We start from the raw sequence: 17993 nt of genomic DNA, 5'->3' as shown, positions 1-17993 counted from the left end.
TTTACTTACCCAAAATTCCTTTCAATCTCTTAGTCTTTCCAAAATGGCGGCAAATCCATCTCACGTTTGTTTGGAAACTTCCATGGTAAGTTCCTTTGCCCGAGTAGGAGACCCAAAATTTATGTAGAATTTACTACTTTTTCAGCTTCTTTTAAAGTGTTGTCTTCTTATGAACTCTGTTTAACACTGCCTAAAAGAACGGAATTGTGTCAAATTCGCTAATTCCGAATGAAAGAACGTGGTCTTTATCACCGAGTCAGTGACAGACTAAGAAGAGTTCTCTTTTCTGGATCGAAAGCTATAATCTCACAGTATTCATGCAAAAACTCCGAGGAACCCTCATTTTTTTAATATCTTTTATGATTTCTTGTTTCAGGGTGAGATTGAATGTGAACTTTATTGGAAGCAATCACCAAGAACATGTAAAAATTTTGCCGAACTGGTGAGTTCCCGTGCCTCTTATAATATAAATTAATGTCAAGTACAAGTTAACTAACGCGAAATTAATGCTCTTTGATATGTACGAAAGTCACATCTGTGCTTTCCAGCTCCCACGCAATTGAAAAAGTGTTCTGATTGTAATTCACTAGAATCAGCTAAGGTCCCCGTTTGTAACCAGTGGTTACGTTCTGAATGCAAAACCAAGAGTGAATGCTTATTTCATAGCTTTTGTCATCGCTGAACATGCTGTTCTTGAAAACTGGTTCATTCATCTCGCCATTTATACAAAAACTGATAAGTTCTAATCACTTAATTTAACAGTGTTGTGTTACAGTATAATTACCTGTCACAACTATATCTTGTTCTGAATCGTATGCAAATTTTTAAGAGAAACAGGATTTGCTTTTTGTTTCGATATTTCTCAAATCATCAATCGATTATCACCAAATTGCTCTTAAAAGGGAATGGAAAAATTAAATGCAGGAGACATGAAGTTCAAGTTTGTTTAAGACTCGCCAGTGTGTACAATTAGGCAAAACAAATCATTCCGAGCGACGCAAAATGAAACTGTTTACATTCTGGTGCATAAACACTGAAGCAGGCACCGATTGCAATGAATAAAACAGAACATCATTCACAATCTTAAACAGTATATTTTCCTTCTGATCCTTATCGAAGGTGATTGAGGTAGGTTCGCAGTTTTGAAGAAACCATCACCTGCAATGCAAACACCAAATTGTTTACATTCTGTGACATAAACATCTGATGGAACATTGATTTCAATGAATAAATTAGGAAGCATATAAGTGAGTATTTGTTTCGTTACTTGCTCAGTGAGACACATGTTTCGATGTCTTGAGTAAGTGACATTTTCCTTTCCAGCTGATTCATCAACAACTCAAATAAAGCAAATCTACTGCTACTGCTACTGCTTGTTATTCAATAAATTCACCAAGCGACACAACATGCATGAGTGTAACATGATAGCTTTTTTCATTATGTAAATTTTCCATTGTTTACTTGCTGCTTTTTCAAACCTAAAAGTTCTTCGTTTCACACAATGATGTAATACAAAGGAAACTTATAGCACTGAATAACAAAGACACATGAGTCACCCATTTTTACTACTGACACAGTAGCTATGAATGAGAAAACTCCTGTCTATTGGTAATTTGCACTAACAGTGGAAGAACTTGTATCTATATGAAAAAAAATATATATATATATATATATATATATACACATACATATATACATATACATATTTAATAAATAGAGAAGCCTTGACTGTGCTCTGTTCTGTTATAAAGCATGCAGGAAGCAGCTAGAGCACGAAAGAAGTGTAGTGAGAAACACTCGACTACGTCTCGTGTTTCTCCCCACTTCTTGAGTGCTCTAGCCGCTTCCTAAGTGCTTTATAACAGAACAGAGCGCAGTCAAGGCTTCTCTATTTGTTTTATAATAAAGAATCTGTTAAATTTCCCAAGAATTACTTTCAATTTTCAAAACAAACTTTATTTCCAAAGTGAACAACAGTGTTGTCAGCATGCTCTATACTCTCATAGAGCATGCTACAATAGGCCAATCAGAATCCCTGTTAAAATAGTTCAAATAATCTTATTGGCTCTACAAGACAAAAGCTGTCAAAAGTGTCAAACCATCAAAGTTCAAAAACCATCAAAGTTCAAAAACCATTAAAGTTCACAATCTGAGATAGTTTACAAACTAAAATAGTTTGGTAAGTCAAATTTAACGCTTTTGCTTGAAGTTTTTAATACAGAATCCTCAAGTGAAATGTTCAGTGAACTTCAGCTGAATTATGGCTCATAAAAAACGCAAGTTTTTTCACATGACAAGGTAGAAAACAAACTGTTCAAGGCAAGTGTTTTTTGAATGACCGACAGCCGAATTCACCGGAACATTTGCTCAGACACCGTCATGATTAGTATGAATTTTAACAGTTATGTCAGTTTGGTTATATTTTTCATCATTTCTGTTTTGTTCTATTTTGTTTTTGAACTCTGAACTTTATATACTATTCGAGTGTTTGCTTTGTTTGATTTTTATTACCGTACTTAAGCTTGCAATCTAACTGAGCGTGAAAATCTTTGAAACTCGGAATGTCTATTTTGTTTTTCCTTTAAGGATTTTCATATCTGCTCACGTTTTAATAACGTAAATTACGGCGCCTGGTATGTTTACAAACCTTTGTTTGGTTCTTCTGTTGCTACCTGCCGGCTCACTTGTTCTGAAATTTCACTTTCAATTATCGGAAAAAAGCTAAAAAGAAGTCCCGGAAAAGGTCAAACATAGAATAATTTGGCAGATGGTGTGACAGTTTTAGCTCAGTTCTATGCTCTATACTCTCATAGAGCACGCCCTTTCAACCAATGACAGTGTGCGTTATATCCGAACTTTATTATAAATATATATAGTGAAGTGAAAGCCCAATTCTTGGCAAGTACCCCCATACCTGCTGCTCTTCCCCGATTAATGATAAGATAGAGGATTTTTTTAGACTTTTCACAGGTGTGGGTCAAAGAAAAAATTCTGAGTCCCCATGAGGAATTGAACCTCAGACCTTTAGATTCTGCACTCTGATGCTTTACCACTGAGCCATAGAGACTCTATGGTGACCAAGGCTCATTACCAACTTTATATCACATGTCCTGGATACTGATAAGATGATATTTATTCTGTCACACTGTCATTTGCTGTTAACAATAGGGTCTGCAAATTACCTCTCTGATTATACTCCATGCTCTTTCACACATGCTCACTTTGCACACTTCCTTGATTAACTATAAAATGGAAAAAGAGTTGTGGACAATTTATGATGACGCATCTGCCATGTTATTTATATTGCAGGCTCAGAGAGGATATTATAATAACTGCAAGTTTCACAGAATTATAAAGGTATGTTTTAGTACTTTATGTGTTGTCTAATAGGATAATTTGCAATATCAGAATGACTGTGAAAGAGAAGAGTGGAAATTATACCATAAGGTGGTATTCAGTGAAATTACAGATCTTTTAAAGATGCAAACTATCGCTAGAAAGAAAGCCACAGGTTGTAAGCTCCCCTTCCTGAGTATGAAGTGTAACGGAAATATACTTTGTATGTCATGACTGAAGATGGAAGCACTCAATGCGAAAAATTTGCAGAGTTATTTATCTCTCCCTTTGATCCATTAAACATACTCTGCTCTGTGGGGTACTGAGATTAGCAAATAAAGAAGCCTTGTCTGTTCCTTCTGTTCTAAAGCACAAATAATCAGCTAGGGCGTGAATGAGGCGTAAAGGAATACATAACCTAGATGAAAATTTTTTCCTTCTTCTTAAGTGCACCAGTCAGAAATATCTGTTAATCTTTACATACAGAACCTGACTGTTGCATTTCTTTGTCAAAGTCGTATATTCTTTAATGCAGAGTAGTCTAATTTAAAAACAAACAAAAAAAATTATGTTTGTACACAGAGTGCATATTTGGTACCTTCCTTTAAAAAATCAGCTTGTTCTACATCGGAGTTGATGGTCTGTACCAATTCCATCCAGCATTCTTTAAACGACGTCATCTTAATTCGGGTACCTCTGCTTGTGAGTATGCGAACTGAATCTTTCTTCTGAACCAGTTCCACGATCTTTTGAATGTTTTCAGTCTTCACCCTTGCGGCCCTGGTAAGTTCGACTACCTCCTTCCAGAAAGTAACAGCTCGGAGGATGAATACCACCATACTTTTAACGTCACCCAGTTCATTGTGGCGTTCTTTTCGTTGTCTTTCCAGCTGTTCCACTTCCTTAGAAATCCTCCGCATGTCTTCCTCAGCCTAATGAAAGAGATTTCTTTCATGTAGCATAAACACGCATCAAAATCAACACACCTCCTTCCAGTACGTATCAAATGTAGGTTGCACTTTGTAGTACTACCTGTGCGCCTTCCTTAACCTCAAGTGAACCCCAGGTGAACCGTTTTATTGCGATGTGTAGCGCCCTTTAACGCCGATCATTACGTTGAAAATTCGTTATCTGTTCGTATTTATTTCGTCATTTTTTCCAGATCAGTTTACTACGTCTTCTATGATATGTTTTTACCCCTGAAACTCACGATTTTTCGTTCACCAATCGCTTACCACTTTTCTCAAGCGTGTGGTATATAGCTGCTTCATTTTGCTACTGTTTTTTTTATTTTTCGTAAACAGATTGTGGGCACAAGCATTAAAAGCTGTACATTCTCTGTATTCAAGGGGCGTTCAGGAAATTTATCTGCAAGCTTCATGTACGATCGTAAAACCTTCAAAACTGCTAAAGATGTGCAATAAGGGAAACATCGAATGAAGACAAACATACTTTACTGTCTCTGCATTTTATTAAGAGAACATACTTGCCATCGTTAATTTGCAACTTACCTGACGAATTCCAGAATTGGCCCGTTCAATCTCCCTTTCGGCTTCCTCCGCATCCCTTTCATGACGGGCCATTTCTCTCGAGGCAGCTCTTGCCTTCCCATTATTTTCTTCAATTATTTCGCGCACTGCAAGGTACTGACCATAAATAGGCACCCACCAATACGTCCTAAATTCTTCGTCCTTTTTTTCAGCTTCCCTCTTTTCCCTCTCTGCTTCTTGATACTTTACTTTAGCCTCTCGCTTACTTTGGATGTAATGATTCTTCATGTTCGTTAGTGAAGATTTCTTTGCTTCTAATTCTTTTTTCCTTTTTTCGTGTTGTTTCTGTTCCTGATATAATTCGTTTATCTGTCGAGTAATGGCCTCCACTTGTCTCTTGTGTTCATCTTCAGCTTCTTTTAGCCGATCACAATACACAGATGCCTGTTGTTGCACTAACAAGCCATCTTTTCCAAGTGATTTCAACATAACCTCGGAGCTGCGAATATCGCCCGTTTTCACTGCTTTCAGTACTAATTCTATGGTGTTAAAACACTTTTCGCTGACTAAAACGAGTGCCATGAAGAGTAAGCTGTTTAAAAGATGTATATACGTGGCGTTGAATAAGCTGATATTGTGAGAAAGAATTAACAGTGATCTTTGCGTTCAGACATTATTAAAAGTATTTCACTAGCAAAAGAAAGCTATTCATTTGTTTCCAAGAATTTCAATCAACGCTGTAGGTTGTCGTATTTCCCAAATTTGGTAATAAAGGAAATCGTTTGACACGGAGTAGTTACAACAACATGACCATTTAAGGCAAAACATGTAGAACCTGAGAAAGGATGGCAATCATATCTTATCTTTTAATATCAAAAAGATGCCAACACGAAAAGGATTTATTGTGTTTCGACGAATGAAGGTTTGGCCTAAATTGGCTCGTCTTGAAAATAACAATGTTTATGTTTGTAACCACTAAGATATTGATCACTGGAATGGGTTAGCAAGACAGAACAATTCATGTCTTTCTAAGAAAAATAAAACTTCTCCCCGGAGATAACGAATGGGTGATTTGTACCCTGAGGTGTTTACGGTGGGTTGTTTATTCCCGGAAAGAGAAGCTTATTCTACTTTTATTCTTGTCACTGCTTTCATCGGCAAATGAAAATACAAAGTTAAAAGACCGGAGATTTCTTTCTCAAGGAGTTAACGGTTAGCTACGTTTGGATCGCGTAGAAAATCTTATGGGCAGAGTGCCAAAACAGATAAATGTGGAGACGACGTGGCAAAGTTACTAAATTTAGTAACTAAATTTAGTCATCTAAGAGTCCATTGACCAATCCAAACAAGACACGTTGCCACAACGATTCATAAGTTTCTAAGAAAAATAGGAAGTCTTAATTGTTAGCATCATACACCTATAAAATTGCAACGCATCTCATCGTGCGGTATCAATTTTGCTTTCTGATTAGCTGCATACTCAACGTAGGTAAAGAAATGGCTCTTGCTCCCGAGATAGAAGTGGAAATTAACGGAGAAATCTTCGATATTGTTACCCTTCCAAATCCAAAAAGTGTGCTGGTGAGGAAGGCTAAAGAAAATTTCCTTGGTACCCTCGATCTTGCTAGCCTCGTGGATGACCTAGGGAAACTTGGAAACTTTATCCGTGTGGCGTACAATGGTGTAGCAGGTAACACTGAGATACAGATTAAAGTACAGAAAGTTGGCTATAAGATCACAAACCTGGCTGACCAGTCTGCCGTCACTGTGCACAACTTTAAGCGTGCTTCGCAAGATGTACTTCAGGAGCTCCAAGGCACCTATCAGTACTTGCTGGATGGATTGGAAGAGATGGCGCTGGAAACTCTCTCTGTATTGAATGACGTGGCGAAAGAGATGGCTACGGCGGCAGAGAAGCTGCGCGATGACTTTGAAAAGGCAACAAATGATGTAATTGATGCCTTGAAAGATACCCAGAGAGTAAAGGGCACTCAGGAGGAAAAGAAGAGAGATCTTCTGAAAGATAGAGAAAAATTTGAGATGGACAAACAGAAAGCGCAGGAGCTACAGAAGAGTGCGCTCGAAGCTGAAGAAAGGGCGAATGTTCTTTACACCGAGGCTCAAAAAAGAGAAGACAAAGCGATGGATAAGCAGGGAAGTTTGTTCGCAGCATTGACAGATGGTTTGACAAGTATGGTTGGTGCTGCTAAGGAAGGAATACAAGGAAATTTTGAAAAGGCGGTGGAAAAACTGGAGAAGTTGGGTGACCAATCAGGATACAAAGAAGCTATGAAGATGGCAAACGAAGAAAAGATGAAACACTTGGATGAACTGCAGAAGCAACGAGACAAGCGTCGAGAAGCCCTACTTCAGTGCATAGAATTCACAGAGAAGATAAAGAGTTGCCAGAATGATGACGCTCTAGCAGATTCCGCCATCGAAGCCTTGCACGGTTCCATTGGTGCTCTTAAATCTCTCTCAACCACTATGATGAGTGCAGCCATGTTCTGGCGTCAGATGCAGAGCCACTGCGAGGCTTTAGCGAAAGAAGACGTGCGTCGGAAGGTAGAAACAGCCATGAAGCTCCCTGAAGAAAAACGACAGCAAGTTTGGACTTCAAAGGGATTCAAAGTATCAGCCGTGCAGTTCTATTCTAAGTGGGTTGCTCTTGATGACGTGTGCGAAGTGTACATGCTACAGATCAAGGAAACCAGACAAGATCTTTACTCCTACCTGACAGAAAACCCTACCATCGAAGAGGCGAAAAAGAATGTGCGTGAGCTAGCCGACACGTTTGCTGCCGATTTGAAGGCAGCGCAGGAGAAGTTGGCAGAGAAGGAAAAGAAGGCGCTGGAAGAGAGGAAATCGCTTGAGGACTCTGAATAGAGGTGACCTAACAAGCGTCTTTACTTATTGTAGCAGTTATTTGATGAGCTTATTAGCGAGCGTAGCGATGCTTGATCAGACTTGTGGGTTAGAAATGTTTCGTGCACTTTCTCACCGAAGCGTGCCTACTATACAAAAACTATAAAATTAACAAAGCTTGTATGTGTTAATGAAGTTGAACTGACAAGGCAAATGTTTTGTCTTTGTATTCGGAACTTCGGAACTTTACATCATTGCCTACTGTAGTTTTAGTAGAGTTCATGCTCAAAGTTGTCGTGGTCAGTTTACTCAGTAGTTCCTTTCATTGGTGTACGTGTTACAGGATTGAATGGCCCTTCTTTAATATTAGCTTTTCCTGGAATCCACTCTAAGTGACTCCAGTTTAACCTTATACAACAAGTATGAAGCTTTTCCATTTACATGCGTTTATGAAGATCTTAGCACTAAATTTAATGGAATTAAAGTCCTTCGAACAAAGAATCTATTTTAGTCCATGGTCTCCCACATACGAGCAAGAAAGCGTTGTTACTTTCAGATGTACGTTCATTGTGTTTCATTGTAGTAGCAAGGCTGTGCTCTAGCGGCGCCCGGTCGCCTCAGGCGACTAACATTTGGTCTCGGGCGACTGAAAAAGAAAAGCGGTCGCCCGTCCGGGCGCATAGATTTCGGCTTGTGTGAAAACTCGAAACGAAACCAGCAAACATATAGAAACGGAGCGGAACGGAACGAAACAAAAAGAAACTCCATCGTGCTCCCCGGCTCCCGCTAGCCCGAAAAGCAGTTTCAACAGTGGAGCGCGTGATTAATAAAACGAAACCGTCCTTGATGCAAATTTGTGTTTATTTAATTAGCTTCGTCCGTGGCATGCAAGATGTTTATCAGCACCATATTTGGCGACTTGCTCTCAATTGTGATCATTCGATCAAAATTTGACGAAAATGAAACTTTAATATAAGAACCCTTTTGTTTCGAAACCTATTTTAGTGATCTTCAAAGAAATTTTCTCAGCGGTTTTAACATGTATGTAGTTAATTTATAACAGGATTTCATGATATCACAAGTTCGCCAAAATAGAGTACGTGACTGCTAAATATAGTAACTCGCTCCGCCGCCCGTGCCCGGTGAAGTGAATATTGAACGAGAGAGATTAAAGATGAAACTGTTTGGCAATTCTGCGGATTCCCTGGAACTGTAAGAAGTATACAACGCTACTCTTTCAAAACGTCACGGATTAGTAAAGTTTGTCATTTAGCAATGGTTTCCTCGGCCGGAAGTCGCACATTGCAAATAGTAAGTTGCAATGACGAAGGCTTCCCGATTCACTGTAACTTTCTCTAATGAGAGCTAGATAAACTTTGAAGTCCATCCATGAATCAAAATCTTTGAATAAGGATTTTTTTATTGTTAATTATTAACTGATTCAACTATAAAATGGATTATTAATTAATCAATCAATTAATTATTAATCAATCAATTAATTATTAATCAATTAATTATTAATCAATCAATTAATTATTAATCAATCAATTAATTATTAATTAATTATTAATTAATTAATTATTAATCAATCGATTAATTATTAATTAATCAATTGATTATTAATTAATCGATTAATTATTAATTAATTAATTAATCGATTCGGGCGACCAACATGGAAGGCTGGACGACCTACTTGTCATGGTTAGGTGCCCGAAGGGCGCCCTGAAAATTTTCCTAGAGCACAGCCTTGAGTAGAATTGATGCTGAACATTACGGCGCAGCAGTAAACAGAAAATAAGAATTGATGCAAGAAAGTTCATCGGCTACAAACAACCGATTGTACTAAAATATTTTAAGAGTATAGCAGAATATGGTACTTATCCTGGCCGAGCTCCATCCAAATTTTAGACACTGACCTCAGTAAACCGCCAAAGATCCAGTCTATATAGTGTTTTGTTCCTCCAAGGATAGCCATTTCACTTGACACGACACAGTGCCTTAGTTTACGCATTTGGCGTTTTCAAAGCAAAGCGGTTCCTTGAGTAATTGAATATTTTCAGTGGGCACTTACGCTTTTAAAAAAGCGTGATGTCCACTGAAATTACATGGACGTTTTCATTAATTCAACCGGAGAGTTTTTACCGCAGGCTTTCCTCATAAAAGAACTTCATTTTAGCCTTGAAAGCTGTTAACAGTGCGTGCTAGGAATTTGTCCTGACAATGGACCGCTTATTTTTCCTTAGAAATCAGGAAATAAAGGTGATCTTCCACTGGGTCGATACAAGAGCTAGCGGTAGTCTAGACAGGGGCAAGGGTCTGGAGTTTGATTTTATGCTATCCGAGTGAATTGCAGAAAGTGCAGACAATAACTACTCTGGATATGTCATTTAACCGTGATTTTGTTCCTAGAAGTCCTCAACTTCTTTTAAGTAATTTTTTATCACGAGCTCGCGCTAGGATTCTTATTAAGAAGGTTTATTTGAGAAACAGCCTCCAAAAGGTCCGGCATCTTTTCTTTAGCCCGACCACATTACACCAGTTATATTTGAAAACAATGTTTTCACACTTAAGACAAATAAAAGTTCTCAATTCGTACTGGAAAATTGACGAATGTTTTCTATTCGCACCACAAGGAGCCCCTGGATGCAAAGAGCATTTTGCGATTGAGTGTCACATAACCGAAACCAAAGTAATAAAGGGGGGTAAGTTTCCAAAGAAACTGTGGTGCTGCGTCGGTGGGAGAGTATATCAGGGTTGTAATGTTATAAAATGAGTTGATATCGTAAATTTGCCACCGTACAGAGTTTTAAAGCTGACATTTCGAGCATTAGCCCTTCGTCAGAGCGCAAGCGGTGTGCATTGTATTATGGTACCTTAATTTTAAACATGGCAGAGAAAGCAGCAGAAATCGGAAGCTTTTGACTGAACATTCCAGAAAAGTTAGGCCATTCCTTTTTTCTTTCACTATAGGGAAATGTAATTTGATCTGTTCTGAATGTGCAAAAGTATTTTTTGTACGTATTTGTCTCGTATTCTCAAGGACAAACGCAATCACTGTTTTCTAGTATGTAATTTGACACCGGTTTTTCGAGAAGGTCTAATTTGATGTATTTCTTAGTTTGGAGCCTTTCAAAGATTTGGATGGCCGCTTTGATCCTTCATCAACAGCTCTGACCGAACGCTCTCAAACGCTCTCGCATTAAGTGCTAGTGTTAGAGACCGATTATTGCCGAGAAAAGGCCTGTTGTTGCTTTACACAGCGTCACCTTTGTATACTCATTTGTGTTGTAAATCTACTTTCCTTAGTGAAAAGAAATTTACTGACGGCGAGTGTTGTATAGTAAATCTACTATCTTGATCATTGAATGAAGGACAGTTGAATTACAGCGATAAAAGGAGTCACTTGACCAGTGAATAACTCCACAATGCACATGGCGACACGCCGGGTAAGCCGGAAAGCAGAAGGCAGTCGATTGTTTTAAGCTGTTGATAGGCTTCTGCGACTTCTGCCATTCGCTTGCACTTTTAATCTTCTGACCTGAAAGCTTAGCTGTTATAAGGATATCTTTTAATGACTTTCGTTTGCGATGTTGTAGTAAATGTTAGGTTTAAGGTGTCATTTCCCCATCAGTATGTTCTTAAGGTTTGGAAAAGCCAGATGAGATTGTGTTACAATAGTTAATATTTTCATTTGTGCGTGCTATTTTTTTTGTTTTCAAGTATGCTGTCTCTCGCGCAGAACATAACTCCAGAGATACGTTTCTCGTCAGCGGAGATTGAAATTGTTTATACCTTGGTGTTGCTCTTTGTAAGGGTGAGATTAGCGATGCAAAACCTGCTGCATCAAGGTAGCTGTTCTAGCGATTTTTTTTGTATTACCAAGCCAAGAAGAGAGCTAGATGCAGACTTAACACACGTAAATAAAGTTGAAAAGGCTTCATTGAGTTATTTCTTGGCGATTGATAACTAATATTTCCAAAGTCCGAGACCATTACGTGATGTCATTGTTTCATGTGTAGCATACAAGAGATACGTGGATGACTCACTGACTATCATGCCAGACAAAACATCAGCAGTCAATTCCCTTGAGATTTTAAACCAGTGCCATTCCTTTCTTAAATTTACCATAGAGATGGAGAGTAATGACATGCTTCCTATTTCGGGCACCCAGCTGCTTAATAATCACACACAAGTTGAGACTAAAGTATACATTAAACCCACCAATACTGGCCTCCTGCTGCATTACAAGAGCCATGTAGACAACCAATCCAAATGCAGGTTTAAGACAGCAGAAGCTGTTGATTAAAAGTGCCTATAAGGTAGTTCTTTCTACTGTTTTGTGACAACTAATCAAGTAAATAGGTTAACTTGATGTCTTTTATGAGGAGACTCGTATTGACAAGTATTGTAGCTATTGATTGCTGCGTACTACATTTTGATACCAGTCCTGGTAAACAATTACCCCAAGTAACTATCTAATAACATTCTTTGTAAATTTGTTTGAGGGTCACCACTAAATTCTATTTGACAGGATTTCATGATTCAAACAGGAGACCCCACAGGAACTGGTCGTGGAGGAGCTTCTGTGTATGGGTGAGTCTGGTCACTTTATAAGCTTTTTAAATCTACCATGCATTATATTTGTTTTCAATAGTTGTGGTCTGATAAGGTACCATAACTCTTTTGAAGAGTTCTTTAAATAATATTGACAATAATATTGTTTTTGACAATCTTGTTTGAAATTTATAAAAGTCAGAGGACTACAAGCTAGAATGCTTCTTGGAACACCAAGTTCCATTTGTCAGGACTGGCCAGATTTACTGTTCTATTTATAGCTATAGATGGACCTGTCAGCTTTAAAAACTTTCCTTCTATTTGCTATGCATGCCAAGCATTTTTTGGAATGCTATGAGCCAACTAAAGAAAGGCTACAGTGTACAATGTAAAGATTTAAATAAGAAATTGCTGATTGTTTTGACAATATACCAGCTGTACAAATTTAATTTATATTCTTGTGGAAAGTGAAGCTTCACTTTTCATTCATACTGCCAAGAACTGGTTTTCAGAGGACAACTACAATTTACTTTCAGGAGCCCAAATCACCATTACAATGGAGACCCTTTTCTTCTCATTTTTACAGCCTACTTTTCAACACTTCTTGATATCACCTGCTACATTTTCAAGTGTATTGATTTGTTTAACACATATTGTACACAGGCCTGCATTTGAAGATGAAATTACAAGAGATTTAAAACACACAGGAGCAGGAATCCTTTCAATGGCAAACAGGTAAACATGCTCCATTGAGTTAATATTAGCAAATGTGATATCTAGTCACTAAAATTTCATTGGTTTCATTTGTACAAGAAACAATAGGGTAGAAAGAGAGAGGTTACCTTTTATTACTTTTGATCACCTTGCCAAATACTTATAGTAGTATTTACCCTTAAGGATAATCATGATTTGAAGGTTAAAAGCAAACACTTTTCAAGCAAAAGAATAATCAGCTATCAAGAACACATCAGACAGGAAAGGTAATGAATCCCATCTAAACAACATGTTGGCTGATACATTATTAAATGGGTCGGTAGGATTGGCTGACTGCCCTTGAATGCTTTGCCACCTAGTTTCCCAATGAGAAGCGTCAGTTGTGTCAGTGACTCTTATTACATTTAGCTAAGCTTTTGAAAGAGGATCAAGTTACAGTGGGTCTCTTTTTCCATAAACTTCTCACTCATTAGTATAGTATACTTTTGTTACTACTATGCTTTTGTTGCATGTTGTTTATTGCTTGTTAGCAATCAATAACTCTCTCAAAAGAATGCCTTGAATGAGAATGTACTCACCTAAAGTATCAAAAAAAAAATGAATCACATGTTGAAGGAGGTATACAGTTTTATTTTGTTGAATATAGAGTCAAATGATTGATCAATAGCTTTTCGAAACATGACAGCGAAACTTTAAATCAGTCTTTTTAATGATTGAACTTCATTTTTTCTAAAAAACTGTTTTTTCCAAAATTTGAGCCTCTAGACTTGGTGATAAACTGGTGTTTATGGTATTTCAATTCTTCCTGCTTGGCCTCAGTTGGCTGTTGGTGGTGTGTTCAGCTGATGTGTCCTTGGTGTTTTTGGCATTTCATTCCTTCCCATTTGATTTTGTTAGTGTGTCACTGGTGTTTTGGCCGAAGTGTCAGTCAACACATTGGCTAAGGTGTCAGTAAAGATTGGATTCATTACCTTACCTTATCAGACTATGAAAATGGTGTTTCATTCACTGAGTCTTCTGTTATATTGATGTATGTAGTGGTCCAAACACAAATGGAAGCCAGTTTTTCATTACCTTAGCTCCAACACAGTGGCTAGATGGTAAGGAACTTTCTTTCTTTTTTCATACACAAGATAACCACCGATGGAATGAACTAAATAAATGTAGCATACAGCATATTCTTTCTCAACTAAGCAATTTATTTTCTCTTCCATGTCTGACTGATAAAGCTCAGAATTCTTACAAAATTAATGCTTGGCTCAAATCTGACATCAGATCAATAGTTCGATCTGCATTTTTGTTTGAGTTTAATCTATCACATGCTTAGTCTTTTTAGGGATAGGTTTATTAATTTCAGTTTTATTATTTAATCATTTAAACTTTGATTTGATGTTAGTTATGTAAAGTGCAATTGAATATATTCACTTCGAGATATGCACCATATTTACACACTGTATTTCCTCTTATAAGTGCCTGCACTCTAATTAGCACCCTCCCAAACAAGCATCTCCCTCGAATAATCCCACCCTCCTTCTTTCCTCCTCAGCCTCACTGTGACTTTTTTAAGAAGTAGGGATACAAAGTTGCATTTCTCATGATGAGCACTGCTCCTTATTTATTCATGTTACCAATTTTTATGAGAGTACATGTAATAGACAATGATGCAATTTTCTGCAGGTAAACATACAATATTTGGCCGTATTAGCCATGGGATCAGTGTTGTGCGGAGGATTGGACTAGTGGAGACAGACCCTGGTGATAGGTATGCGTGAAATCAGAGCATTTATTTTTCACACAGTCATACATAAAACTTTGATCAAACTGATTAGAAATGAAAACTTTGGCCTCCAACTCCAATTTTTAACTTCATACATATGATAGGTAAATACATTAAACATTGAATCTTTCCTCTCGTTTTAACTGAATCTTACATTTTAAGAGTTTTGATTAAATTTTTATTTTACTGACAATGCCTGGCATTCTTCTATATGTTTCTAGTTGATATATTTTTTCATAAGATAAAATTAGCTGTTTCTGTGGCACACCAGAACTGTAAAGCATTCACACCCAGTGTCCAAATAAATTATATTCCCTACCTTATTGTTATAATTGTGCACAACAAAATTTGACATCCAGCCAACTTTTTGAAGTGCTCAGCTACACTTGTGAGGCAGTGTTGAGAGTCATTATCACAAGCCATATACCATGGTTACCATGGTGGGGAGGGGGGATAAAAGAGTTGACCCTTTAACTCCCAAGATCTCATTAGTAATTCTCCTTACTGTCAGCTATGTAGTTCTTGTGATGTTAGTTTAGAGAATTTGGTATTGGATCAACTAACAATCCCCTAGTTAAGATTTTTCTTTAATCTCGTCACTTGTCTGCTTGATATTGTAATGATATATTAAGGAGAAATTCTGTCTTGGGTCACTCATGGGAGTTAAAAGGTTAAATGTTCTTTATCATTTTTTATTAATGCCCATTTCTTTCCCTTTTCCTATAATTTTTTTTTTTTGTATTTTGATCTTTTGCAGTGTGCATGATTTAACATGTTTATTTTGTCCTTCTTTCAGGCCACTTCATGATATTTACATTTTAAATGGGAAAGCAGCACCAAAATCCACATGAGACATAACAGCTATTTTATCAAGTCCATTGAACCATCCATCAGTATGCAAAATAAGAACTACATACCTGTCAGACTGTTTCTATGTCGATGTAAGGAGATCTATAAATAACATCATGTCAAACTGTCATATATTGATATGTAGATGTTGTTATTTGTAACACGAGCTGAACATCCATTTTAGAACATTAAAAGTTGTCAATAGTGTACCTTATTTTGTAAAAGTAGGGATCAACTTTAAACAGTTCATTTTTTATTAGTTTTCCAAAACACATACTTTGTAATAGATAAATTCTGTCTCGTAAGATGTTTGTTTTTTTGTTTTTTTAAGTTAATTTCCATGTATTTCCAAATTATAATGATGATATACTATATCTGAGAGGTTTGGTGTCATGTTTTCTTTCACTTTTCAATACCTGCAGTAAGCTTTTGATCGAATCCTAACTGTACTTAGCTTACTAAATCTTAGCAAATTAATGTAATTTTCTGATGGAGTGAAAAATGTTTCTCCATTCAAATATCAGATTACTTCACCCTTTAACTCCTAGGATCTCATTAGTAATTCTTCTTACTGTCTGCTGGGTAGTTCTTGTAACATCAGTTTGGAGAATTTGGTATTGGATCAACTAATACTCCCTTAATTTATTCTCATCACTTGTCTGTTTGATACTGTAAAGAGAAATTCTGTCTTGGTCATTCATGGGAGTTACAGGGTTAATAATGATTAGGAACTTCTTTTGTTCCATGATGCTCTTGTGTGACAGGGTTACAAAAATGTTGATTATTGTGTTGACAGTTCGAACCTGTTTCAGCCTCTGGACAGGTGAAGTACCCATTGTTCTTTGCTTGTCCTATTTTTAAATAGCCACCAATAACCAGGAGCCCGATACTAGTTCAATAAAAATCCTCATAGAAAAGTAGACATTAATTGACTCGTAAAATTTGAAGCCAAAACCTTAATTGTATTTGAACTTTGAAATACAATGTGAGAAGTCTTCTCTATAAGCCTTAAGTGAAAAATAGTTGGGTTTTGGGAATGCTATTTTCCCTGATGACGGACTGGTGTAATTTGCTGTCTCACCATTGACTGAAAGTATAGAATGTGCTCTATTTTCCTATGCCAAAACCTGTAACTGGATTTTGATTAATATTTCCGAGTGATAAGTTGTGTTAGGCAGGTTGGAAAAGTCCAGGTAAAAGAGGTGTGGACTCAAGACCTGGCTTGTGCCCAATTTATGTAATATTCTGGGGCACCATACTTGCCAGTAACAAACTGCTGTGAAAATCTGGTTAAAAGCTGAGGACTATCTGTGACGGATCAGAATGACATCTTGAATAAATACCATTGGTGTTCAAATCAGGCCCTCTTGATTTAGCTTAAATTATTGCTTGTAAAATAAAGAAGAGAGAGGAAGATGAAATGCTCTGGCTGATAATGCTGAGGAAATGGTTTCAGTTTATACAGTCCTGTCATCCCCTCAATGAATAAAAAATTTTTTAACTACATACACATGTACTTATAAGCCTGTAGTAAGTTTTGTTTTAAATTGCTGTCCATTTTTAAACCTTACAGGTGCATTTGATATCTGGTCTGGTGTTCACCAAAAGTGGATGACAACCCATAAGAAAATAATGACCTACCTTCTGAGGCTCTCATTGAGTCTTCAATCCTTGCAGTATCCCTTCTTTTAAATAAGTCCCCTCTCTCTCTCTCTTAGGTACTTTCCTAAACCTTTTGTCATAAGTTTTGGAAAAATTATTATGCCTACATTACTCAGTTAAAACACAGCAAAACCTAACATTAGTGACCCCAGTAATAAAAGATTGTCTGAAATGTTACAATTATGACTTTTTTAAACCCAGGTTTATGCTTAACATGAAAAAATAAGTGACTTTCCCAGTTCCCAAACCAAGTTAATTATCAGAGCTGATCTCTTACTTTTATTCAATTTAAATGCTTGATATCTAACTCTTAGAGAAGAGAAAATCAAGGAGATTGTGACCAGATTTACATTTGCTGATATTTGAGTCAATACGTTTGATGGGTGAGCAGCTGAGTATTCGTTTTGCTCCAGTAGAGCATGGAACAGTAGTTTCATCGAAAGAAGAAAAACTCACGGTGATTTGCATAACATATTATCATAGCTGCATTAAAAAGTAACTGTGGGAAGTGAGAAGTATTTTAACTGAAATCCGAACCAACCGCTGAGCCGTCAAATTGAATACAGTAATTACTCCTGAACCCCTTAAGGCATAGGATGATAATGTTAAACGAAAGCCAAAAAAAAACACCAAAAAACAAGCGCATGCAGTTAAGTTTTACGTCTTTGACTTCTATCATTCCCTTCTGTCTAGTTTATTCCGACTACAGGAATGAAGGATCGATACTGGTATATCTCAATTCATCG

The 17993-nt window shown here is 37.1% G+C and overlaps 3 protein-coding genes across 4 annotated transcripts; 2 read left to right on the top strand and 1 right to left on the bottom strand.

Moving 5' to 3' along the window:
• Window positions 1-19: 19 nt before the first annotated feature.
• LOC113672126 (peptidyl-prolyl cis-trans isomerase-like 1) lies at window positions 20-17006 on the top strand. Its single transcript, XM_027188405.2, has 8 exons — window positions 20-85; window positions 377-442; window positions 3310-3357; window positions 12223-12284; window positions 12909-12980; window positions 13998-14059; window positions 14637-14721; window positions 15533-17006. The coding sequence occupies exons 1-8, from the start codon at window positions 44-46 to the stop codon at window positions 15585-15587; spliced, it is 492 nt and encodes a 163-aa protein (XP_027044206.2). The 5' UTR covers window positions 20-43; the 3' UTR covers window positions 15588-17006.
• LOC113672127 (uncharacterized) lies at window positions 380-5551 on the bottom strand. 2 transcript variants are annotated; one of them, XM_089205193.1, is made up of 4 exons: window positions 4848-5551; window positions 3935-4268; window positions 3183-3242; window positions 380-1158 (listed from the first exon to the last, which is right to left on the bottom strand). In XM_089205193.1, the coding sequence occupies exons 1-3, from the start codon at window positions 5406-5408 to the stop codon at window positions 3208-3210; spliced, it is 930 nt and encodes a 309-aa protein (XP_089061319.1). In that variant the 5' UTR covers window positions 5409-5551; the 3' UTR covers window positions 380-1158; window positions 3183-3207. The 2 variants fall into 2 exon arrangements, with proteins under 2 accessions (XP_089061319.1, XP_089061318.1); XM_089205192.1 differs by lacking the exon at window positions 380-1158 and having other exon boundaries at window positions 3132-3242.
• On the top strand, window positions 6142-8192 carry LOC149047029 (uncharacterized). Its single transcript, XM_089205191.1, has one exon. The coding sequence runs from the start codon at window positions 6324-6326 to the stop codon at window positions 7710-7712; it is 1389 nt and encodes a 462-aa protein (XP_089061317.1). The 5' UTR covers window positions 6142-6323; the 3' UTR covers window positions 7713-8192.
• Window positions 17007-17993: the final 987 nt, after the last annotated feature.

Source organism: Pocillopora damicornis, chromosome 4 (assembly GCF_964200805.1).
Source record: "Pocillopora damicornis chromosome 4, jaPocDami1.2, whole genome shotgun sequence".
NCBI classification, from domain to species: Eukaryota; Metazoa; Cnidaria; class Anthozoa; order Scleractinia; family Pocilloporidae; genus Pocillopora; species Pocillopora damicornis.
The sequence above is the reverse complement of the archived record's forward strand: the minus strand, read 5'-3'. Positions and strand labels throughout refer to the sequence as shown.